The following is a 14,694-nucleotide window of genomic DNA, read 5'->3' as shown; positions in this document are numbered from 1 at the left end:
TACTAACATTTTTATTGAATTCTCTAAATTGTAAAAACTTAATAGCAAAAAAACATGTGGAAGAGAGAATATTATTTTTGTGTTGCTTAGTCGAAGCTTTCAACTTGACTTTCCCTTCTAATCGTATATGTTTTATATTATTATAAAATAATATCTTTGAATTTATTTATATTTTAATCATAATCTCTTATTCGTACTGTAAACGTTCTGAAATATTTGATCATATCATATTTTTTTTTCTTTTTCCTATATCTTCTTTACTCTTAGGAAAAATCCGAATTATTAAAGTTTCACTGTCTATATTCAATTTGTTTGATTGAATCCCATTATAAAAATTCTACATTTCTATTTTTTTTCGCAAATAGATACAAATTTTTATTAATTCCCAAGATTTCTTATTTATTCATGTGGCGATGTGCAAAAAAAAAGAAATAAGAAAAATATTAATCTAAAGAGCTTTACAAACTTACTGCAAGATATATTTATAGTATATTGAAGATTATCAAGAAAACGTAAATATAAAAATTATTTTACATCATATTATTCATAATATTATTAAATTTAAAAAGGATGTTTTTATAATCTTATAAGGACATACAACGTATACAAACATATACACTTAAATAGTAACATATAATATTGTAAAATATTAATTTTTTTCCGTAATAGTAGGTTAAAATGATTTTCATGTCGACATCTTCATCCTGATGTTCATTTCAAGTGTTTTATATGTATGTGTATTGGAAAAAAAATCTAATACGAGTACTCGAATAATATACTTAAAAATTTATTTGTTTTATTGCATAATACTCGGTATGTTAAAAAAAATTTATATGAGAATAAGTAAAAAATTTGAAATTGAATTTAAAACACCTTTAAAGGTATTCTGTACCTTTAGTTTTGTTGAAGAATATTTTAAAAAATTCTGCAGATGTTTCTGAACATTTTAAAATTGTGTTTGTTCTTATAATATAAGAAATAAACTTTTTAATAACTTTAAGTAAATATAAAATGGCTGGAATGATGAAAAAAATTAATTTAATTTTTATTATTTTTACAATGTACAAAATTATACATATAGCAACACACAAAGAGCTTCCCATAAGGTGGCGAATGATTTCAAGGATAAATCATTGATCAATTTCCAACAAAAACTGTATGCATGAGGGGTTTCACATACACTTCTTTTAGAACTACAGACTGTTGAAAAAAAACTCAAACTACAGCATGAAAATAAATACTTATAACTAGGAATCATGGAACAAAGAAGTCCCATAGGTAGTTTGTTTTACGGGAGATTGATTGCTCTTTATTTTTGGTCTTACAATCAATTTGATTTGAGCCACAGTCTTCGAGATAAAGTCAAAATTTTTGTTTTTTTTTTAACTGTTTTTTAAAATTCGAAATTTCTCGAAAATTTGCGTTATTTTTACATTCACATTTATTTTCAACAGGCCGTGAGCTCGAAAACGGGTATATCCGCATCTCTAATCCCCAAACAATTTTTTTTCTGGAATTTGATTAAGGAATCATCCCTGAAATTATTTTCTACCTTATGCAAAACACCATGTATAAATTTTTGTATAGTTTTAAAAATATAATTTATAAAATAATATAAATAATATATAAATTTTTATATATAATTTTTTTATAGTTTTTTTTTTTGTTTATATAAATATTTTAATATGAAACGTTAAATTAAATCAAATAGTTTTTCGTTTCAACGCGCGCATTTTTTTAAAATGTTGACCCCATAGTATTTGAATTTATATTCTTAAATACAAATTCGTATTAAATGGTATTTTTATTCATAATAATTATGCTATTTGAAAAACAATACAAAATTTATTTTAATCGCAGACACGTTGTAATTGCGAATAACTAAAAAATATTTTTAGTTATCCGCATCTTTTTGAAACTTTCCATGTTCGTACAAAATTTATCTACTTTCACAATTTCTTCTTTTACTTTGTAATTTTTAGTAATATAATTTCAGATTCAATAAATGTCAACTCACTGACTCTGTTTTCGAACTGGAACAATAACTGTTAGTATTAAATCCGATTTTTCGCTAAATTACTTTTCGCCCTATAATTTGCATTATAGAACTAAAATAAATTAAATATCTTATGTACTTATGTACTCGTCTAATGACTTTCATTTTAATTAAATATTTTATTATATACCATAATATTATATTAAATAATATCAAGAATAATATTTTGAATAAATATTAACTTAATTCATTAATAATATTATTTACATTGATTTCTTTTTTTTTGTATTTTCCAATAAAATTTTAAAATTCATTCACAAAAATTTGCTTTTAATAAATTTATGCTTGCGTGTAAAACAATTCATAAATGGATACTGTTGTATAATATTATAATATAACATATTTGTATATGTTACTGACATGTATATACATATAATATATTGTGCAATATACATACGATATAATATTATGTTAACATGTCAGTAACAATAAGAATATTTGTAATTATATTGAACTGAAAACAGAGTTATTATTAATAACTTATTGTATCTTTTGTTCTATATACAAAATATTATTATATATATATACATACACATTTTTACCTATACATATTATGTAATGTATTTTTCAATTAAAGGTATTCTATTAAAACTTATTTTTCTCTCTTATTCTTCCTATCGAATAAAATATAACATTTTCAATAGTAATGTTGTACATAATCAGATTTCAAAACACGATTTCAATTAATTAACCTTAATAACATGTACATATTTAAAACACATAGGTATAGTAATAAAATTAAAATAATATATGAATTTTGATAACCTTTTTGAAATTATAAAAAAAAAAATATTATGAATTGACGACATTATAATATTTTAAAGTTTGTCGGTAATTTTTTCCTCATTATCTACGTTTGGTTATATTTGTATACATTTATTATTCTTAATTTCAACATATACTATTTTGTTGCACCATATTTATAAACAGTGTACACGGATTTATTCACTAGGATTTACTTTAATTACAGATTTTTTTTGAATTAAATTATTCGCAATTTGAACCGAAATACAACCTCTTTCTACACTAAAAAAAATGTTTATTCTAAGGTTTGATTGCATTAATTTGGTGAACATAGTCAACTTCTCATTCAATCAAATCAATTATAACTTTCTAAAACAAACCCTTTTCTTTAACTAAAATTTTAGTAATCTAGTGGAACTTTACGTTTTACTAGAAAGAATTATAATTTTTTTTGTTAATTATAATGACATTTATTTGAACAATTCATTTGATGGATTTGATGCACTAATTAATTCCATTCTATATATCATATCGTGTGTCTCCTTAAAAAGTTTTATATACATTCATTTAAATATAAGGATAAAGTTGCATTCTCGTTTCTAGATCGAAACGTTGTGAGTAGTCAAAATTCTGCAAATAGATTTTGTTTTTTTTTATCTGTTGAAATTTAACATATTTTAACTTACGCTGTCTTACTTGTACACAGTGCTAATACTTCTTCTTGTCTCAATGAGTGTTCTTACCTTATATAGATTGTTATAAAAAGATACAAGAGAAAAAGATGATTTTTTTGATTTTTAATTAAAGTTTTTGTGTTTTTTGAATTAAATGACAAATCCATATTTGCCTATTCTAAAAAAAAAATATTTTTTAAATCTCCATTAAAATTTCATAGACGAAATATGATTTTTAAAATTATTTTCTCATTTATTACGTCTTCAAATTGATTGGACACTTTGTATCTTGAACTTAGACAATAACAATACATTTTTAATAAAAAATTATTATTTTATATACGTATATATTTACATTTCTATTAACTACATTTAATATTGTAACAATTATTAGATATTTTAATAAAATAATAATCAAAATATGATTTTTTATAGAATATTATTAATTATTATTTTAATTCTATTCATACATATAGAATATTATTGGATTTCTGTATAGAACAATTGCATAAAATATATAAAAAATATATAAACATTGATTTATATAGGTATACTAATAACAAGAGTATAAAAGGTTTAACAATTCATAATTATTTTATCAGTCATCGAATAAAAATCATTTTAATAAGTAATTCAAATTTGTTTTAAGATAATAAACGATTTTATTTTTTAATAATTTTATAAAACAAAAAAAAAAACTAAATTATTTAAAAATATTTTAGGAAATAATTTTTTAACGAATTATATTTCATTGCTTAGTTTTTAATACGCAATGTTTCAAAAAGTAATAAAATTAATTTAAAAATTTATTTTCTTATATTACAAAAAATGGAGTATTAAATTAGAAAAATTTTTCTTTTCTCTATACATTGTAGATTTTAATTTTATTCGCTATTACTTCGGTTGTTTTAGTTGATTCAACACCAGTTTCAAGTCCATCACCACAACCAGAACCAAAACCATTACCAAAACTGGAACCAATTCCGGTAGCATCACCACAACCAGAACCTAAACCATTACCAAAACCGGAACCAATTCCGGTAGCATCACCACAACCAGAACCTAAACCATTACCAAAACCGGAACCAATTCCAGTAGCATCACCAGCATTTGCATATCCATTTGGTTATACTTATTCAACAGTATATGCAACATATCCCACATATCCTTTATATCCTGTTTATGCTTACTCATATTCATATCCAACTTATTACAGATATTTCTGACAATATTGCAAATTATAGTAGGATGGATAAAAAGTATAACAGCTACAGCTATACAATTATATTTTTATAAGAGAAAAAATTTTTTTTTTTTAGAATATAAACAAACTTTTTAGTTTAGTAATGAAAATTATTTTAGTTGAGTATAGTATTTAAATTATTATTTTGGTATAGTTTAAAAATTACTTTAGATACATATGTTTATATGTAATAAAGCGATCACTTATAAGAACATACCATTGAAAACTGTTATCTATAGAAGTACATAATATATACATAGGTATATACATATAAATAAAGTTATTCGAAAATAAGAAAAGAAATTATGTAATTAATATAAAATTTATATTTTAATACATAACGCTACATAAATTAATTATATTTTTTAATTTATAATATTGCTTTTAATTGGATATCTTTAGTTTTATTTAGTTATATTGTGGTTGTGTAGTTTATTGTGTAAAATTAAACAGCATCCTCGGGGCCTATAACAATTTAAAGTTACAAGCTCATCCAAGAGGTTACAAATACCTACATGAAATAAAAATTTTTCCTTTTTTGTGAAAAATCTACTTCACCAATATAATGCGCCTTACACTACACCAATATAATGATTCTTATTAGATTGGTACTGAAAAACGATAAATTCAATTACATATAAATTTTGCTCTCTTTGTACAGAGTCTCTTTGTACACGATATGTATTAAATATATTATATAATATGTATGTGTGTATAATAAACTACATGTTTATTAAGGGTAAAATTTTTACTTAACCGATTTTTACTTTAACTATGTATATAATCTGATAATAATACTATTATTTTATATACAAATTACACCCAAAATATTTTATTATATCTATTTGAATTTTATTTATGTTATATAAATAATAACAAATTCATATGTATAAAGTATAGTATGCCTTTTTATAAAATATTTTTCTTGTACCTATGTGACTTATCATAAAATAATATCTACTCTAAATTTGTATAGTAGCTGTTGGTATTTTTCTACTGAATCAAATTAATCAATAAAGAAAATGTGAAAATGGTTTACAATAAATCGAAGCATCGGTGGTTCAGTGGTAGAATGCTCGCCTGCCACGCGGGCGGCCCGGGTTCGATTCCCGGCCGATGCAACTTCAACTTTTTTTGGAAATTTCAAATCTTCTTTTTTTTTTTATTAAATAGCCACCAAAATGAATTTTTGTTTTTTCTATAATTTCAAATTGTTAAACATCATTTTTAAAAATTAAAACATAAATTATATTATAATTGTATTAGTAATTTATTATTGCCTACGTGTACTACTCTAAAGAATCTTAATTTGTTATATTAAGTAAGACTTATATTTTTGTGCGAGTATAAAAATGTATACAAAATATTACACGTATTACACGTATTTGTTATATTTCTTCATAGCTATAATTAATTGGTTCATGTCTATGCTTAACGAAACCAAGTATAACAACCTTTTTGTGGAAATTTGTGGAGAATATAAAATTTTTGTTTTTATATTGTACAATCTCATACACAAATAAAATATACATAGATGTATAATTTTATTAAATATATTACATTATGTATATTGTACTTTTTAATGAAAATAAATAATGAAAAATATAAACTAATGATAAAATATGAAAATATGAAAGTATTGTACATATTTCAAAATTTGTTATCACTAAATAGCAAGCTTGGTGTACCTACTCATCTCAATGAAAAAAGAATATGAGACCAAGATATCAGCTTTTGCATAGACATTTCAAAAATTGAAATTATCGAATTTGTTAAATACGAAAAAGCATGGAAAAGTCTTGTAAAACTTACAAGAGGAAGATTAAAAGATGTTTCGAAATTCATATCGACACATAATATTAGCAACCATATGAGCTCTAATAGAATATCTTTGAGCTTTTTCACTATAGCTATTTCTCTGCTTATTTTCTTTGGTTGCTCTCAAATTATTATTGTTTACAAATTGTGTATAATGTTTTTAAAATTCAGAAAAGAATTATTTTCTTTTGAAAAATGCTATATGTATACAAAATTTCTCATGATAACAAAAGAACTACATATATATTTTTCATTCATAAAAAAAATTAAACTACTCAAATGTACAACTACATTTATACTACGTTCTCTAATTGCAAACACATATTGATGAAGAATAGGTACACAAATTTTATTTTGATATACAAACAGAAACGTTGAATTTATGTATAGGTACGTTAATAATTCACATGAAAAAGGAAAACAGAAGTGCACAGGTTTCTTATTTCAGTTTATTTCTTCATTTTCATTTTTGCAACAGATATCATATGGCTGTGCCAAGAAAAGCAGCATGAAATTCGAACCCATATACCTATATATGTATGCATAGTTTATTATGTTATTTAATATGATATATTAATGTATGATATAGCGAAAATCATGTATGTGTTAGTTTTCTATTCTGAACTTGTATATTCAATATAGAATAAGTATAATTACTATAAGTAAAGAATTTCATTTAATTTTATTTATTTTATTTAAATAAACTTTTAACTTTTGTACTTATTAAAATCTAATCTCATTAAAATTCTCAGCTCATTAACAATAAGGTAAATATTAAATTTTAACATTTTGAAATTGAAAAAAAATTTGAAAACCTCTTTTAATGGTCATATTGCAAAGGTAGATAGTATAATCGGCTTTTCAAAATTCTCTCACTCTCTCTAATTGTCCAATCCAATTTAATGTTATTATGTCAAATGATATAAAATACTTTTAGTGTAGGTGTATAACATTTACGTACTTGTACTCATGTATGGTAAAATTATACACATACACAAAATCATCGTACTAACAAAAGTACCCTATCTAATTTACCTACAAATGTTTAAAACAATTTCATATCATTGTAGTTATAACAATCACAACAGAGCAATACTTTGTGTATTACGGTATTATCTACAATTACGGAGAGAGGAGAATATAAAGTACAAAAAGTATGTATGTATGTATATATATAAAAACAAATAAAAAACAATTAAATTAATAAAAGATAGCTTTAGAACTGTCAAAAGAGTGAAGCTTTTCTAAGAAAAATATTCTATTTTATTTTATTTTTTTTTATCTCCCGATACATTCTCTCTTTTTCTCTTATTTATTTTGTTATTTTCCTGCTCCATTTTAATAATAGTAATTGCTTAAGTGTAAACGCACCCATTATTATTACAGCAAAAATATTTAAAGAAAAATTCTTAAAAAATTATCTGTATTTAATTATTTTGGAAAAAAAAAAATTAAATATTTAGGGAAATACGCGTTAAAATTCTATTTTCTAGTTTTCCATAGTTTTGAGTTTATATTAATAGATTTTGTTTAAAAGTGTTTAATAATAGATAAAATTTGTTTGAACAGTTAATATTTCTTAAAAGCAATATGACAGTAAGCAATAATAATAACAAGAAAACAAAGCAAAAAAAAGACAACTAAAGCAAATATAGAGAGTGAGAGAAATTGAGGATGTAAAGAAAAAAGTGAAAAATGAAAAAAAAAATTCTTAAATGAAGAAACATAAAGTGTAATTTACAAATTGTGTAAGTGAATTAGAGAAACTCGTAAATCTCAAAAATAATTTATTATAGGCATTTGTTTTTCTTTTGAAAGTTTTGTTTGTCATAAATAAATTCAGAAATTTATTTTCTCTTAAAAATTGTGTTTTGCAGTAATAATATTTCTATAATAATAATTCTATTAATATTTTTTTCACAAAAATCATATTGTATTGTGCTGAAAAATTTCTAACACCCACAATATAAAATAAACAGAACAAGTATTCCCATATTTGGTTTACTATAACAAAAAATAACCATAAATTTTATTTAATTAGTCACAATATTATTGCAATCATAAAATTTTAAGAAAACGGTTTTTGTTTTTAGCAACACAATATCAACAAGACATTATAAAATAGGGTGCTTAAAATTATGATGATTTAATTTTTCGTTTGTAAATGATAAGTAAGAAGATATTGTGATGTGATTAATTGATAAAAGTAAATTTCTGATATAGAAATTAAAAATTCATTTTAAAATTAGAACTAATACTATTCCGAGTACATATTCTATAGAATATAAATTTTTATAATAAATACTCTATAAATTTGTTAATTTTAAAAATATATTATCACCATAAATGAAAATTTTGTAAATAATAAAATACCATTACAAAATTAATGTAAAAATAAAAGAATAAATATTACTTTAAGAATGGCAATCAAATTGAAAAAACAAACAAAATGAAAAGCAATCAAATTAAAATAAAAATATTGTGCATTTATTAATTAAACTAAATATTCATACATCTACTATTTAAATACAAAAATACTCCAATAATTCTAATAATCCTATATTTTAATTAAAATAAGAAACGATATGGATTTGAATAAATCAAATATTGATTGTATAACTGCAACAATATTTAATTATAATTTTTAAATATTTTTTAAATATAACAAAAACATCCCTAATGGAATTGTACTATTATAATATATACTTATTGAATAAACACACATTTTAATATATTATAAACTATTGAATTTATTTAAAATTAAAACTATACAATTTTTATACATAATATTTACAAATGCAATTTAACTAGTTCGAATAAAATATTCCAAAATTCTATTTAAGAATAAAATATTTTTTTTTGTAATACTTTAATTATTTTATATGAGATTAATTATGCAATTAAAAAAAATACTATACAAACACGGATATTATAATATAATTTCTATTTGAATTGATTAATGTGTATAATTATATTAAAAGTACATGCACGATAATAATTAATATTAAATAATTAATATTAAAATACCATAATTCAGTATTAATATTGTATTATATTAAATGTGGCATTTAGAACAAAAACTACCTAAAGGGCTATCAAAATTCTCCATTTTTTCCCATTCCGTTTAGATACATATATGTATACGAAATTAATACATATTTTATTTGAAGGAAATATACATATATATAGACAACTAAATAATCAAACTAATAGAAAAAGATAATATTACATTAAAAATAATATGAAAATATGCAAGATGAAATAGCAAAATAAATGAAAAATAAACAAAAACAACTAAATTACTAGTTCATTATAAAAAACAACACTAGATTACTAAAAAAAAACTACTAAAAATTTTATAAATTTTTCACTAAATAATATTTAATCACATTAAAAAAGACGTGTAAATACACACGCATTATTATTAACAAATTATATAAATATTGTAAAAATAAATTTTTAAATAAAACTCAATAAATAATAATAAAATAATCTTAAAATTAATATTTTTTTTGTAGTATTTTTATAATATACGAGTAGTAAAACTCATAAAATATCACGTGAAATTCATTTTTGAATAAATGATAAATATTTTTTTCCGATTAAAAATAAAAAATTTCATTTCACTTCAATTTGAATAAGTTTGATGCATGCTTACATTGTATACATATATTTATATGTACATATATGTATATATATATATATATATATATAAAGAAAAACAACATCTAAACTTTTCCCTTTTCCGCCCACATACATTAATAATAAAGAGAGAATAAGACACAGAAATACGAACAAAAACGAAAAAGGAAAAGAAATAAATGCAAAAACACAAAAAATTTGATAATATAAAGACGAAAGGACGAAAACTAAAATGTTAATTCTTCCCTTTATAAACTACTCTTTTAAAGGTTATTTTTGATTACTAAGTGTATATTTAGTGTATTACATTTTATGAAATAAATTTACACACACATATACATACAAAAAAGTACTCTGTATAACACATACATATGTGTTAAGGAAAAGTGCCGTACAATATAAAAAGTAAAAAATTAGAAAAAATGTTAAAAAAAGCAAAAAAAAAAGTAATAAAAATACGAGTTTAGTGACATGTTTAAGTATAGTTGATATGTAGTTTCTAGTATTCGGTATTTTTGTAGTGATTTCATTTGATTTTCCCTTTAAATTTTTCTTTTTCTTTTTGTTTTGTTGCTGCTTTTTGTTATTATTATTTAATTTTTCTTTTCTCTTTCGTACATTTTTATATTATTATGTGTGTATCGTGTACGTACATATGAAACGGTTTTTATTTTCTTTCTTATTCTTTCTGTTTCTTTTCGTGTGATAATGATACAAGTATGATAATAAAATAACTATTATTATATTACTGACTTCGTAACAAGATATTTGAGAAAGAAATTGTGACAGTTTTTCCATGTACCGTGTTATTATTTTGGTTTTTACTATAACAAAATTTCTTCATTTTCAATTTAATAAGTACATAAGTATTTTGAATGAAAAATGAATTTAGAAATTGTGGTTGTAAATGATTTGGTTTTTAAATGAATATTAAATATAAATTGAAAATTGTATCATTTTGAGTGACAATCAAAAGAATTAAAAAAAAAAATAAAAAAAAATTATTTGTAAAACATTTGTAGTATGTATGTATTTACGTGTGTACGAAATGAAAATTAAATTTTAATCATAAACACAAAGAATTTATACTAACAATTTTTGACACATGCAATTGAAATATATGGAATACTTAATATTTTCACTTACTTATAATAACATAAAATTAACAAAAGTGTGCTAAAGAAATAATAATAATAAAATTAAAGAGAAATTTGAATTTTTGAAAATATAATTATTAATTATGTATGTATAGTAAATCAAAGCTTTAATTAAATTTTAATTATTTTAAATAATAAAATTACTTTACACTCTATAATAATATTCAATAGTGTATAACAGTAAAATAAACCTCTTTTTGTAATAATTATATAATATATTTAAATTATATAAGTAAAACAAATTTACTAAGCAATCAAATTAAAAATTATTCTTATATCTATTATAAAATTATAACAACAAAATTATAAAGAAATAAATTTTAAATTTATAATACAAAAACAAAAACAAAACAAAAAAAATTTGTAATAATGTTAACTGGTATTAGTAAATTAGTAATAGTGATATTTTTTAGTTTATTATTTACAATATCATTAATTAAATTAGTTTTTCTACTATGGGATGATTATTTGAATTCACAATATTCAAAAGAATTTCGTAATTTCAATGTTGATAAATGGTTAGATGAACATAATTTAACAGAATATAAGGAATTATTTCATAAAAATGGTAAGTTTTAATTTATTTACATTTACATTAATTTATATTAATTATATTATGTATATAAATATTAATTAAAAATTTATACTTAAAATATTTATAAAACAACAACAAATTCAGTTTCCTTAAGTGCCTTATATATTATATCTTATTTAATGTACAATAATTTATATGAGTATATTATAATATATGTGTATGTAATAAATATTTACTGAAATTTTTCTTATAAATAATTTTAATTCAAGTTTAACCTCAAAAATTTTTTCTAATAAACCAGTCATAAAAACAAAAATAAAGGAAAAACATATATATATGTGTGTATGTATAATAAAGAATACAAAATATAATATTTAAATACGGAAAAAAAAATAAAAAATCAACAGAGATATTAAGAAAATAACATATACTTAATATATGTATCAATATACAGGGTGTTCGAGACTCAATAGTATTCCCGAAAGTAGAGTGAAAATGTTTTTGTAAAAACATTTTGTTTTTTGTTTAAAAAGTACCTTGTTTTAGTTAATTTTCTAATTTTTTTGATCTGAGTCTGGCAGACCGACAGAATAACACCTCTCTACCAAAATAGTTTATTTACGCTTCAATACTATGGAAAAGTGCGTTCGCACCGGAAATTCGACATCCAAAATTTGTTACCATCACATAAGCTCTCTTATTGTATACAATGCAGTCGGTAATTAGACTGTTTCCCACATTTTCCAACTTTGAGAACCCATAACTAGAGAAACCGGACCCAAAAAGCAAAATATCATCAAATGTTTTTTGTTCGTCTGAAGTCATTTTATAACTCTGCTTCGGGAATACCATTGAATCTCGTACACCCTATATGATTGTCTGTATTTGCAACTATTAGAGCAATAAAAACAAAAAGATATGAGAAAATTTAAGAAAAGAAGAAAAACAAATATTATAAATTTCTTTATATTATTAAATAACAAACAAATTTTTAAGCATACAATACAAATTTATATTATAATTTTTGTATGTATTTTAGCAAAGACAATTTAAACAAAAAGATGTAAACTCTAACAATAACCCAAACAGCCTAGCCCTGATCTATCTAAATAAAAATCAAATCTAATTAAGAAATTTCAATAGCTTCTATTTTCAATATTACTTCATAAGAATCCAGTAAAAACGAAAATGAGAGCCGAACTTCTTAAAACTTTTGTATATGAGTTGACATCTAATTTCTGATAATATCTCTGATATTATTAAATATCCTTGTACAACGAAAATAAAATATGTATATAATGTGTGTATGTAAACATGTATAATAATATCCTTTTATAGCAGCATCCTTTATTATATTAGTCTTATGTATTTGTGAATACATTCAGGGCTGTAAAATTATGTATGAAAACACAGTAATTTACACGATGGTTGAAAATTAATTAATTTATGAAATTAAAAAATTTCATAAATTCTCTAATACTATTTATATGAAAATGAGATCTCATCAATTAAAAATTCAGAAAGATATTCTGTATAGAATTTCTGCACTGGGTAAATTCTAATTAATTGAACAATATTAAATTTACAAAAACCGTGGAACACATCAATTTACTGCATGCATAATAGCAATAAAGTTGTAAATTATCCTTGGTGGATTTAATTAAATTCCCATTAGTTTATATCTGGTGGAAGGTCATGTTTAATATTTTCAGTAATTTTTTGGAATGGTAGAATTTTTTTCAGGATTTTATTTTGAGAGCCGGTCATATTAAATAAGATTGTTCATCACTGTCGTATACCTACACTTAATATTATTTATATGAAAATGTTAAAAATATATTATATAAAACCTACAATACTATCTACTAAATAATACAATATGACACACTGATATTTTTATATAATTGTATACATTCATGTATATAATAATCTGACGTATGATGTTTAAATATAAATAATAATATACTCAAAATATTGTATATATACAAAGAACACAGTGTTCAAAAATTTTACCCTAAATGTATATAACACTGTTGTTGAGTTTACATGTGATTATCTACTTCTATTGTGATTATATTTTTAAGGAAATTTTAAAAATCTTAGGTATTTCTTAAATTTTTAATATTATTATAAATAGAAAATGCTATAATAATGTTATACAATATATCAACATATTATAATTATAGTGTTATTATAACTGAATATTCAAATTATGGTCTCATAATTATTGAGATTATAACATATAACTATGCAAATATTTTTAATAGAACTCACAAATGTGATTATAGCAACACATAACAACAGTGTGTTCTTAAAATTATTGAACAAATATAAGATGCTTTTAGAAATTTGAAACTATAGAACAAAAGCATTGCAGCCACAATTTAACTGCTTGTACTACCAAATTTGAGATTGAGTTTCTATTCCTTCATAACTTTATTGAAAATCCTACTCCAATTTTGTTGATTAGTTAAAAAATGCTCATTTTATCATGAAATTACTTAATTTTTTTATAACAAGTGTTGATTTTTTCTTTCAAATTAAATGCTAGTTAAATTACAGAGCATTACTGATAATAAAACGATAAGCTCTTATTTACTTTGCTGTACACCTTCAACCAAATCAGAATGAAATTATTTATCGAATAGTTTGCATATCATTTACATAATATTGTGAAAAATTCTTTCTTTGCCATTATAACGTTATTACTACATAATAAAAATATAAAATAATCAAGATAAGTTAAATGTAAAGCACATTTAAACTTCATTGTATTTTAAAAATAAATTAGAAAAATGGAAGTAAATTTTTTTTATTATTTGTAA

General features: G+C 21.7%; 1 protein-coding gene and 1 non-coding gene across 3 annotated transcripts; both read left to right on the top strand.

The window, feature by feature from the left end:
• Window positions 1-4,084: 4,084 nt before the first annotated feature.
• Window positions 4,085-5,034, top strand: LOC129615413 (procyclic form-specific polypeptide B-alpha-like). 2 transcript variants are annotated; one of them, XM_055530614.1, is made up of 3 exons: window positions 4,085-4,102; window positions 4,197-4,258; window positions 4,350-5,034. In XM_055530614.1, the coding sequence occupies exons 2-3, from the start codon at window positions 4,247-4,249 to the stop codon at window positions 4,698-4,700; spliced, it is 363 nt and encodes a 120-aa protein (XP_055386589.1). In that variant the 5' UTR covers window positions 4,085-4,102; window positions 4,197-4,246; the 3' UTR covers window positions 4,701-5,034. The 2 variants fall into 2 exon arrangements, with proteins under 2 accessions (XP_055386589.1, XP_055386588.1); XM_055530613.1 differs by having other exon boundaries at window positions 4,088-4,258; window positions 4,350-5,033.
• A 733-nt stretch (window positions 5,035-5,767) lies between these two features.
• Window positions 5,768-5,838, top strand: Trnag-gcc (transfer RNA glycine (anticodon GCC)). Its single transcript has one exon. It is a non-coding gene; the product is annotated as a tRNA-Gly (tRNA).
• Window positions 5,839-14,694: the final 8,856 nt, after the last annotated feature.

This window comes from Condylostylus longicornis, unplaced genomic scaffold (genome assembly GCF_029603195.1).
Source record: "Condylostylus longicornis isolate FDR11 unplaced genomic scaffold, ASM2960319v2 ptg000135l, whole genome shotgun sequence".
NCBI classification, from domain to species: Eukaryota; Metazoa; Arthropoda; class Insecta; order Diptera; family Dolichopodidae; genus Condylostylus; species Condylostylus longicornis.
This window is presented reverse-complemented; position numbering and strand designations above follow the sequence as displayed.